General features: G+C 33.5%; 2 protein-coding genes across 2 annotated transcripts; one reads left to right on the top strand and one right to left on the bottom strand.

Moving 5' to 3' along the window:
- On the top strand, nucleotides 4188–8020 carry LOC109353592 (serine/threonine protein phosphatase 2A 57 kDa regulatory subunit B' beta isoform-like). The gene is made up of 2 exons (XM_019595924.1): nucleotides 4188–5582; nucleotides 7444–8020. Exons 1-2 carry the CDS (start codon nucleotides 4437–4439, stop codon nucleotides 7768–7770), a joined length of 1473 nt encoding a protein of 490 aa, XP_019451469.1. The 5' UTR covers nucleotides 4188–4436; the 3' UTR covers nucleotides 7771–8020.
- LOC109353856 (probable pectate lyase 13) lies at nucleotides 9204–11924 on the bottom strand. Its single transcript, XM_019596218.1, has 3 exons — nucleotides 10952–11924; nucleotides 10577–10782; nucleotides 9204–9456 (listed from the first exon to the last, which is right to left on the bottom strand). Exons 1-3 carry the CDS (start codon nucleotides 11858–11860, stop codon nucleotides 9204–9206), a joined length of 1368 nt encoding a protein of 455 aa, XP_019451763.1. The 5' UTR covers nucleotides 11861–11924.

Genomic DNA, 12160 nt, shown 5'->3' with positions numbered 1-12160 from the left:
TCATTTATGTGTAATTTGAAATACTTAGAATTTCGGTTGGAACTAATTGGCTAACCATGAAATGGCCTATAAGTGTAATACTCACGTATTGAATAAACTAAGTTTGATTTTGAGTAAAATTATAAGGATTCTTCCTTTTTGTGTGAGAGTGTCTTCTCCTAACTTCTTGGCTGAACCAAGATTACAAATTCTTATCAAGAACCACGTTCTTGTGGCGAATAGCACCCGGCTTATCAACATCTTTGTTGTGGCGCCATCACCCTTCTACCTTAACCATCTTCTTTTATCCTAAACAATTCAATTCGGCCTAAGTTCATCTTCAAAAATAACCCATCAAAACCGTGGGTTCCCTTGCACCAAACAAGATAGATTGTTGAAGAAAAGGATCTCCTGAAGAGGTTCTCATCAATGTCTCCATGGATTTCGTAGGGGGCCTTCCTAGAGCTAAGGGTAAGGACACCATCTTTGTAGTGGTGGATAGACTTACTAAGTATGGACACTTCTTTGCCTTAGGGCACCCCTACTCAGCCAAGGATGTAGCTGCTGTGTTCTTGCAGGGAGTAGTCAAATTGCATGGTTTCCCTAATTCAATAATTTCAGACAGGGATCCCTTATTCCTGAGTCATTTTTGGAAGGAATTGTTTAAAATGGCTGGGACACAATTGAAATTTAGCACCTCTTATCATCCTCAAACAGATGGGCAGACTGAGGTTACTAATAGGTGCCTAGAAACTTACTTGAGGTGTTATGTAGGTCCAAGACCCAAGCAGTGGGTGGAGTGGTTGCATTGGGCAGAATTTTGGTATAATTCCAACTATAATCAATCAGCTGGAATGACCCCTTTCAAGGCCCTATATGGGAGGGAACCTCCCCTGCTAATCAGAGCAGGGACTATACCTTCTAGAGTGGAGGAGGTCAATTGTTTATTTACTGAAAGAGATGGAATAATAGAAGAATTGAAGACTAATTTGGCTAAGGCACAAAACTACATGAAGCAAGTAGTTAATAAACACAGAAGAGCAGTGGAATTTCTAGTAGGGGATTGGGTGTTCCTCAAGCTACAGCCTTATAAACTAAAGTCCCTAGCTGCTAGACCATTTGCTAAATTAGCCCCCAGATACTATGGTCCTTATCAGGTTGTTCAGAAGGTAGGAGGGGTGGCATATAAATTGGATTTGCCTCCTGAATCCAAGGTACATCCAGTCTTCCATGTTTCATTGTTGAAAAAGGCACTTAAATCCCATCAGCATTCTCAGCCATTACCACCAATGCTCAATGAAGAATTGATCCTAGAAGTGAATCCAGAGGACAACACAGATTGCAGGGGTATGGAGCAGGGCAGGCTAGAAGTCTTAGTCAAGTGGCAGAATCTCCCTGAGCATGACAACACTTGGGAGACAGCAGCCAGTGTTCAAGCCAACTTTCCAAANTATCTTGTATCTACTTTCACACTACTCTGTAATTCTTTCTTTCTCAATAATAATCATAGAACCCTACCACAAGTCTAACTGACTATGGGTTAGGGGCAATTTCTTCTATTCTGTCTAATTTTCCCTTACCTAGATACCTGTGCTTATCAAAAAGTTGGGATGAGATCATGAAGAAAAGTAAAACATGTTAGATAGATGCTTATATTTCCCACAGATTATATATTGTGTGACAGGATAAATAGTTCATATCACATCTAGGCTATTGAAAATTATTCGATTAAAATTATAAATGTATTTGTACCATCAATAATTTACATTAATTGTCCATGACACATCTATACTACTGAAAATCATTCGATTAAAACTATACACGTATTTGTACCATTACTATTTTAGACCAATTATGCATGACATATCTATATTATTGAAAGTTATTCAATTAAAATTATATATGTTATAATAGACTTATTCAATTATGCATGACATACAATTGAAGAAAAATTATATGTTATTAGTAATAGTTAACAAAGTAGGTTATAATAGACTTAATAATTATTTGACCATATTATATAAATAGTATTATTTGAAAATTAAAATGATATTTCTTCTAAAATGACCAATTTTTTTTTTATTTCTCAAACTATTTTTGTAACTTAAAGAAAACTTTAGTAGATAGAATTTTATAAATATCAATCATTCTTAATAAATTTAAAAAGATTATTTTTGATTCTCAAAGTATAATTTAAGCGGTTCTTAAGTATATTATATTTTTCAATGAAGAAATTTGATATCAATTTTAATTTATATTTAAAAATATTATTATTTTTATTAAAAAAAAATAAGTTTTCCCAAAGAAAATGGAATATAAACATAAATATGATTTGAATCTTCATCCTTATAATTTTAAATTAAAGTGAAGAAGAATAATAATTCATTATTTACAATAGAAAATAAAGAATCTGATAATAGATTATATATGATAATTTTTAGGGTGTGATATAAATAAAAGCATTTTAAAATTTAATTTAATTTTTTATCAAAAAAGTGAATGATTCTTTAATTATTTCTTGAAAATGTAAAAGATGCTAAATAAACTTTAATGAAATATATTTTAAGTCTCGAAATATACTTTTCACGTTCACAAAGTATAAATCATTTTCAAAGAGGAAAATTGATCAAAAAATTATTTTTATTTAAAATTTCTACTATTCTGAATTATGTAAATTAAATTTCTATAGAAAATGAAATTAAACCATAATAATTTAGGAATCGTCCACCACCTTTATAATTTTGTATCAAATTGGTGAAGAATAATAATCTAATGTTAATAACGATAAATAAAGTAAGCTATAGAGGAATTGAGTTGATAGTTACTTAAATGTATTATATTAATGGAAGTATTTTAAAATTAAATTAATATTTGCTAGATAATAAATGAGCAATTTTGTAATTTTAATTATTTCTCCAACTTTGCTTGCAACTTAAGCTCAATTACAATCGAATGTATTTTAAAAATGTCAAATATATTAAATAAGCTTTATAAAAAAATTTAGAACCTCAAAGTATATATTGTTGACGCTCCAAAAGTATAATTAAATTTTCATTGAGGAAAATTGATAACAAATTTATTTTTTATTTACAAATGTTCCTATTTTATTTCTATAAATAAAACTTTCTAACAAAAAATAAAAATAAAATAAATATGATTTTAGTAAATGAGGAATCATCCTCCATCTCAATAATGTTATTACTATTAGTGATGAAGTTGATAATTTCTCGAAGGTATTATATAGATAGTAGTATTTCATAATAGAATTGTGATTTGTTAAACAAAAAGTATATGACTTTTTAATCATTTTACAAGCTTTTGTTTAGAATTTAAATCTGATGAAATTTTGAGAATATGAAATATGTTATATAAGTATAACATTATGTTGATGCGAGAAATTAAAGAACTAGTAAATAGTAAGAACTGGTAAATAGTAAATAAAATAGAGTTGATATTATATAAAAATGATGAAATCATATTCTTTGCAGTAAATCATATAGGTCAAGAAGTTGGGAATGATTTGTATAGAGAGATTCTTGGACATTATATTTGGGACAGTGATCATAATAAAGAGTGAAAACTTAGGAAGAATCTATGCAGAGTTATCAATGAATATACCATAAATGACACTTGCCTTCCAAAGTTCAAACAACCACATGCATGAAGATTTATTAGAGAATAAGAACAAGAGAGTGCTTAGTTGACACATCAAATTTAAGAATGTAAGTTGTTTTAAAACAATGACATTGAGAAACTAACTGCAATATTTGTGGATATAGTAAATCATCAATTTTTAAGAAAACTTCATTTTGTTTTCCTCAAACAATGCTTTAACAACATTTCCCTTAAAATTATTGCTAATCTTTTAGATACCTATTCCTAGTTGAGGAGACTAATATAAATATCCAAATTAGCCTTTATTAAAATTATGATTGTTTTTAGTAGTCTACAAATTATGAATTTAAAGGATATATCACATCCCGAAATAATAATGATTGTGTTTAACATTCTTTTATGTAAATTTTGCACAATTTAACACTTTCATTGTCTAAATAACTGTTATTCCCCTGTTTTACCTATAAAAAATCTTGTTAGGAGAGGTAATTCCAGTACAATGATTAGGCTTGGAATTATGATTTTGTACTATTACCATAATAGATATCTTTAATTCCATTAATACCCCTCTAATTTTCCATCTGTCCTCTAATTTTCTGGTGTCTCAAACAACCAAACAAGTATTTCAAGTTTTTGCCCCCATTTTATGTCACTGAACAACGCCTTCTATGCGATTCAGTCATTTTTCGCTTCATCGTCTTACGTTGGCGTTTTTCCTATTCCAACTTTATTAACGATTTCGCTGTTTCAATTCCCTCTTCCATTTTTCATTCCCCTCACATTTCAAATCATTTAGGGTTTCTTTTATTGGTCCATTTTCTTAGGATTCTAATTTCTCTAAAATGTTTAATAAAATCATAAAACGTGCTCAAAAGCAATCAGCCAAATTTGGATTCAATGAAAACTCTGGAAGCGGTTTTCAATTTTTCGACGTAGTTGTGAAACACGCGTCACGTGCCGCCACCACAAATTCGGAGCCACAAACGCTATCTCCGCCGGTGGAACCGCCGCCTCCTCCTCCTGATCCGAACATTATCGAAGCACTGCCACCACTGCAAGATGTTCCTGTTTCAGAGCGCTCAAATTTGTTCCTAAGAAAAATTCAGCTTTGTTGCTTCTTATGTGATTTTTCCGACACTTTGAAGTGCGTTTATGAGAAAGAAATCAAACGCCAAACGCTATACGAAATTTTCGATATCATACAAACCGGTGCATTCAAATTCAGCGAGCATCAAGAAGAGTTGGTTCGGATGATTTCTGTTAACATCTTTCGATGTTTGCCTCCTGCATCACATGAAAATTCCACCACTGAAATTGTGGATCCTGAAGATGATAACATATATTTGGATCCGTCGTGGCCACATTTGCAAATTCTGTATGAAATTTTGTTGAGGTACATTATATCGCCAGAAACTGATATAAAAACTGCGAAGCAGTACATTGATCATATATTTGTTTTGAAGTTGCTTGACTTGTTTGAGTCGGAGGACCAGCGCGAGCGTGAGTATTTGAAGACAATTCTGCATCGCATATATGGCAAGTTCATGGTGCACAGACCTTTCATAAGGAAAGCTATCAATAATATATTCTATAGTTTTATATTCGACACACAAAGGCATAATGGAATAGCTGAGCTGCTGGAGGTTCTTGGTAGTATTATAAACGGGTTTGCATTGCCGATGAAAGAGGAGCATAAACTCTTCCTAATTCGGGCGCTTGTACCGCTTCACAAGCCACAATCGATTTCATTGTATCACCAACAGTTGTCTTATTGTGTTATTCAGTTTGTTGAGAAAGATAACAGGTTAGCAGATCCTGTGATCAGGGGATTGTTGAAGTACTGGCCAGTTACAAATTGTCAGAAGGAAGTTCTTTTTCTCGGAGAACTAGAAGAGGTTCTGGAGGTAACTCAAGCTGCCGAGTTTCAACGGTGCATGGTCTCTCTATTCAGGCAGATTGGGTGCTGCCTTAACAGCCCTCACTTTCAGGTCTGTGGACAATAAACAACTTGTTTTAATTAGTTCCATTTTGCATATTTACCTTGTAGTGTGCTGCATTTGTGGTTTCTAATTTCTATATCTTTCATTTAAAGATAGTACATTCACGGCTTTACAAAACTGTTTTCTTTTGCTGAGATTTCTTATACTCTATAGTCTATTCACTCTATTGCCTTATCCTTATGTATTATGTCTTTTCTACTTTTATTGGACAATAGTCTTGAGTGTTTTATATGGTTGCTTGGATGTTGAAATACTTATCATTGCCTACTGTCTTTTCCTTATGGAACTTTGGTCTGGAAACTTATCATGCATTTTGTGTGTTTACCTTTACAATCCTAGTAAAGGAAAAGTCAATAAGTGGCATATTGATAAATGTTCAAATTTGGTGCTGCTCTCTTTCTTCAATGTATGGGTACCAATTTTTTTACTTACAAAAGTGGAACTTAATTTAATTGTAGCTAAGAATAGAAATCACTTCTAATAAAGCATATCTGACAGCAACTGCCATTACTTGGGTTTATATTTAATAATGTAGAGGAAAAATAACTAAAACATCTGGAAATAGTCACACAATTATGGCATGAGGAGTGTTCGTGGGAGAAAGTGGCAGGTGAGGGATATTGTATATTAATGGTGTCTAGAGTGGAGAGAGAGGGATATAGAGCACTTGTAATATGGAAAAAGTGTCTGCAGTTCAGTTCTAATCCCATTGGGGTCCTACAGGTTTTTGCTCAACCTGACCCAGGCCAGCACCTTTAAGGATTAAAACCCATACCTGCTCCGCCCCACTCCACACTTATGAATATTTTGAAATAATGTGTATAATAATGAATTGTTTTCTTAAAAATATATTAGAGTTTATGGTAATAAGTTGCATTAATATTTGCTAGCTCTTTGCTGTTAAAACTCATGTCAGCAGCATGCAAAAACAATAGCTTATGATTATTATCAATTCGTGAGGATATTAGGAAAGCTACAATCATTTTGTCTATGTTCTTTAGTTATTTTATGTCTTTTGTTTTTTTGGTTGCATCAATTCCTGGAGTATTATTGGCTGAAAATTTGTCAGTAAATTTTATATTGAAGTTGAGTTCCTTGACCTGAAATTAGCTGTCATATTGACTTAAAGATATCAATTATCCGTTAGACTTAGTGTAGTGCAGAGTACAACAGTGTCGGTTGATCTATGTAGTTGACTCTATGTAATGGTAAAAGATCTTTGTTGTTGTTGTTGTTGTTATTGTTCAGCACTTGTCCTTCAACATTTTTGTGTTTGATGGGCTGCAATATTGATCTTGCATTTCTTCGTATCTGGGAAAATACTACGCTATACAGTGGCTTAGTTTACCTTTAGTTGGCTGCTATGTTTTGAGTAATTTGGTTGAGATTCGATGATCTCTTTCTCACTCATTGGTGCTACTTGAGATATTAGTACCTATGCTGTATTTATGCTTTTTGTAGTGTAAGATGACCTGGTGCTTTGTTGTGAGCAGGGCCTGAGGAGAACTGTATTGAACTTAAGGCCTTTAGAAAGCTGACCTAGTTTATTTGGTTATATCTTATGGTGGTCTGCTTTTATTATATAATATAATATCTATTTTGGTAAAGAGAGCGAGCCTCTCTGCAATGGTAAGGTTGCTTACCTTTTAGCCTGATGGTCATGGGTTCAAATCCTGGAAACAACCTCTCACTTGTAAGGGTAGGGCTGCATACATCTACCCTTCTCATATCTCATTCTGTTGTACGGGCACTGGGCTGCCTTCATTCATCTATTTTGGTAAAGTAAATGTAACTTCATTTCTCATATTACTACTCTCTTTGAGATTGACCATTTTTTTATCCTCTGCAGGTTGCTGAAAGAGCACTTTACTTGTGGAACAATGAACACATTATAAGTTTAGTAGCTCAAAATCGAAATGTTATATTCCCAGTAATCTTAGAGGCTTTGGAAAAGAACATGAAAAGCCATTGGAACCAAGCAGTGCATGGGTTAACAGCCAATGTGAGGAAGATGCTTTTGGAGATGGATGCTGAACTATTTGAAGAGTGTCAAAAGCAGTACCTAGAGAAGGAAGCCAGGGCTAGAGAATCGGAAGAGATGCGAGAGTTAACATGGAAGAGATTGGAAGCAGTGGCTGCACAAGCTGTGAGGGATGATATGGTTTTGTCTAATTAATGTATTGTGGCTGCAACTCTACTCTTCACATTGGTTCTTGTGTTACATCACTGCTGCATAGCTCCATTACTTAGTTGGAAGGGGAAAATATTTTTTTTTTTGTTATAAGGGATGGTGAACATGTAGAAAATAACGAGCTTTCACTGAACAAGGGGTACAATGTTGTTTTTTTATCTATCCCTCCTTGTTCTCTTTATTTTTTATATCCAATATCTTTTGTTAATTGTAAATACAAGTTACTTTTCTTCAATTAAGCTGTTATGTAACGTTCTGCATTTGTACAATGGATGGGTAAATGGTGCAGCTGATCCTTGCTTTTGGGTAAACAAAAATTTGGGAGAGAAGAGATTCTCTAATTCTAAAGTAAGAACATGCCACAAGCCATACAAGATATAAGATTACAATCACAAAAAAGTAGAGATAAGTAAAACTTTTTTAGTGTATGGTTGATTGGGTAAGTGGGAGAAGATGAGAAGAAGAAAAGTGTAAGATATAAGTAAGTTGATGAAAGTGTATGATTGACAATATACATATGAAATAATATTTTATTATAAATTATGTTCATTAAATTAAGAGTAAATTACATTGACACTCCCTGAGTTTTAGCAAAATTACACAACATATCCCTCACTTTTCTACACCTACATAAACCCTCTAATTTTTATACTTTCATTACACTAACCACCCTTGCATGAAAAATAAGTGTAATTTTATGAACAAAAAATATGATAAATGCAATTAAGTTAAACAAAACATGGTATATTGTGAAAACAAGTCCAAATAATATATGAGTCGTACTTCTTTATTATTTTTGGTTCATTACAATATAGTATAAGAGCGATTTAAACAATATCTCTTTAGAATTGTTGATGCATTTTGTAACCAAAATAATAAAGATACATTGATTTGTATATTATTTGAATTTTTCCTCACATATACCATATTTTGTTTAACTTAATTACATTTAACACATTTTTTAAAATATTACATTTATTTCTCATGCTGGGATGGTCAGTGTAATGAAAGTATAAAAAACAATGGGAGGTTTACGTAGATATAGAAAAGTGATGAATGATTTATGTAATTTCACTAAAACTCAGGGTTGTTAATTAACTCTTAAATTAATGTTGATATCTAAATTATAGATTGTTAGGTTTATTTAAGAAAGTTCAAAAGTTGTTAGATGAAATAAAATATTAATTTAATTACATGAGATTGTGATGAAGTGCAAAAAAAATTATTAAAAAATTGAGTGAAACTAATTTTAGCAACTATAATGGACTATATGCTTAGATTTTATAATAATTTGAAGTGAGCTAACTAAATATCCTTTCTAATTTAAAAACAAAACATAGTAACTTCAATCTATTCTCCTCCTGTTGATAAATTTTATTTCCAAAGAATTCCCCCTACCCCAAGCCCTATTTGTATGGTCATAGTAATGATAATAGAATAACATGGTTGGTCCTAGTGTCCAAAATGAAAATAATTAAAAGATACAAAAAAGTTGAAACAAGGACAATTAATGAGGTGGGTGATGGTGGTGCTGCTTGGCTGCTACCACCACCGTATATCATCCTGAAGTTCCCATTGCCACCGCTGCCGGACCCAGTCGCATCGTTGCCATTGGTCGATCCGGTCATGGTCTCACCTCCGTCGGAGCCGGGATTTGAACCTCCATTATCCCTGATCAATAATTTAGCCATGAGCACACTCAATGAAAATAACTTCTTATTTTGTTAGAAGACAAGGAAAAACTAATGAGCAAGCACCAATAATAATGAGAAAATTGATCACAGAATAAGGGGAAAATATAGAAAAACTTTCAGCTCTAACTTGAAGGTAATTACAAAGGGGTATAAAGACAAAGTATTAAAAAAAGAGTGGATCTAAGACATAAGAAAGGGATGGGATCTGATTTCCTCAAACTTGTCTCTAACCTTGTCCTTAACCAATCACAGGGAAATAAAAATTGATAAAGTTATGAATATTTTTTTTTTTTTAACTGTCATATTATAATATGATTGGTTTGGTACAGACTTTGAGACAGCAGATCCTTGTTCATAAGAAATAGGGGACTTTTAGCAAGGAACACGTGGGATGTGAGGATGAGACAAAGCACCATGGAAAAGAACAGGAGATAAGATGCACTGTTTAAAATTGAAAGTTAGTCAATTATGAAAGTTAGTTAGCAATTTGAAAATTGATTTAGTGCAATGGAAGAAACATATTTCCTAGAACTAAAATCATAGCTACACAATATAATATTTCAATAAGTTTTTAGCTTAAAATAGACAACAATAACTGTATTTGCCAGTGCAGCCCTTTCCAAATTTTCAGTAGGTAGCAAGAGCTACCCGATTCCACAAATATTTGGTTGTTGTAAATTATTATATTAGTCAATATATCAGATCACCCTCATTAGGTAAAAAGCCACACGTTTGTTCTATTTTCTAGATTACTAGATCAGTGGTTGCTAATTACTACATTTTAAATTAAAATTGGTACTGATCCCAATCTTAAATACTTCAATGATCTTTCACTTTTAGTAACGATGAATGAAGGAATAGTTTTAAAATACTAATAAAATTAAAATTGGTAATTGCTTTTCCTTAATTTTGTCGATCAGTGATAAGTGTATACGGAAGTAGGTTAGGGCATGATTGTTTATTGCTATTTTATCTAATTTGAAAGTATGATTGTTCATTACTATTATATGTAATTTGAAAGTTGAAAACCAAGGATGAATATATATATATATATATATATATATATAATAATAAGTGAAAAGAGAGAGTGGTGAAACCTGACATCACCAAAGACACCAGAATACATGGTGAGTTGGTCAATTTGAGAAGCGGATTTAGCTTGTACACTAGTGGCTTCTGCGTACTCAGCATTATCCCCTGAACCTGAAGGGACAAAGAATGCTCCATTTACCATTATGTCCCCCTCTGTCTTCCAATTCCATGCACTCCACACACTCTCTTTTGTGTCCACTCGCTTTGTCACCTGCCAATAATCAATCCCATTCATAAACACACCCAGAAAAATCATAATCCCAACCATTTCTACCTTTATTCAAGAAAATTATACAAGCTTATAGAAATTGTGCACCAAATTTTAACACCAATTCACATTCTCAAGAGTTAGAAGAAGAAGAAGAAGAATAAAAATGAACCTCTTTGGCATTAGGATCTGAGGAAGCAGTGTAACGGTTACCCTGGCTGTTAAAGGTTGGACCAGCGCTACCACCGATAGCATACATTTCCCACTTGGTGTAATCATTATTCACGACGTGTATATATCCATGTCTACCCCTCGGCATTCTCTGAACCAAACCTTCTCCGAAATGGTTGAATGCAACAGTTACCTGCATTCCCTTATCATCCATGTACCCATCATCATGCCCTAACAGCATCACCTTATCGTGTTTTGTAAAGTGGCTATTAGAAATTGTTATCCCTGTTGAACCCTTTATCACATCGATCAAACCATCTGTACAAGAAGACAGTGAGCAATGATCGATCCATATCTTCTGAGCACTAGAAATTGTTATGCCATCACCGTCTGATTCACCACGAGACACAACTTGCGTTGGACTTGACCGTATTTTAGTGTTCCCTGAAGGTTTGCAATCATGCACGTGTATGTTGTGGATAATAACGTTTGTGATGAGTTGTAGGGTTATGCAACCGTTTCCCGTCACGTGCACGTTTGCGCCACGGCCATCAACGGTTTTGTAGCTGTTGAAGATGAGCTCGTGTTTGAGATTGATTACCATGTCGGCTGAGAACACGATCCATAAGGGAACGTCTTGGATTACAGCGTAGCGAAGCGTGCCTGGGGTTGGGTTCGATGGGTCAGAGTCTGATGAATCTGTTACTACGTAAATCTGACCACCTTTTCCGCCTAATGCGTCTCGGCCAAAGCCGAGTCCGCATTCAGCGAGACGCTGGCGGTTTGCGGCCCAGTCTGGGTCGCACCGCCAGCAGTCGTCAATTGGGTTTCCAGTTTGGCAAGCTTGGTCCTGGAGTTCTCTTCTGGATAGTGATGCATTGACTTTCCTACAAGAGAAAACAAAAATCATCCTTAGGTTCTGTTTCTATGTTGAGAAAATATTGGATTTGAAACAAGTTCATATTCCTAGATAGAAAGAATGTTGAAGAAGTGAAATTGGATGCCGAAAAAAAGTGAGGTTCTGTTGTTTGAAGTAACATGATGAAGAATGACACTTATTTTGCATGACTTCTTAAAAAGGTGATATACTATAGTATTAGTATCTTGGTACTCTTGGATAATCATGAGTTGTTTGGAAAAAACATAAGATTTTTTTTTCTGTCATAATACTAAAAAAATATGGACCGTATAATTATTTTTTCGTCTTCAC

This window comes from Lupinus angustifolius, chromosome LG08 (genome assembly GCF_001865875.1).
Source record: "Lupinus angustifolius cultivar Tanjil chromosome LG08, LupAngTanjil_v1.0, whole genome shotgun sequence".
Taxonomy (NCBI): Eukaryota; Viridiplantae; Streptophyta; class Magnoliopsida; order Fabales; family Fabaceae; genus Lupinus; species Lupinus angustifolius.
This window is presented reverse-complemented; position numbering and strand designations above follow the sequence as displayed.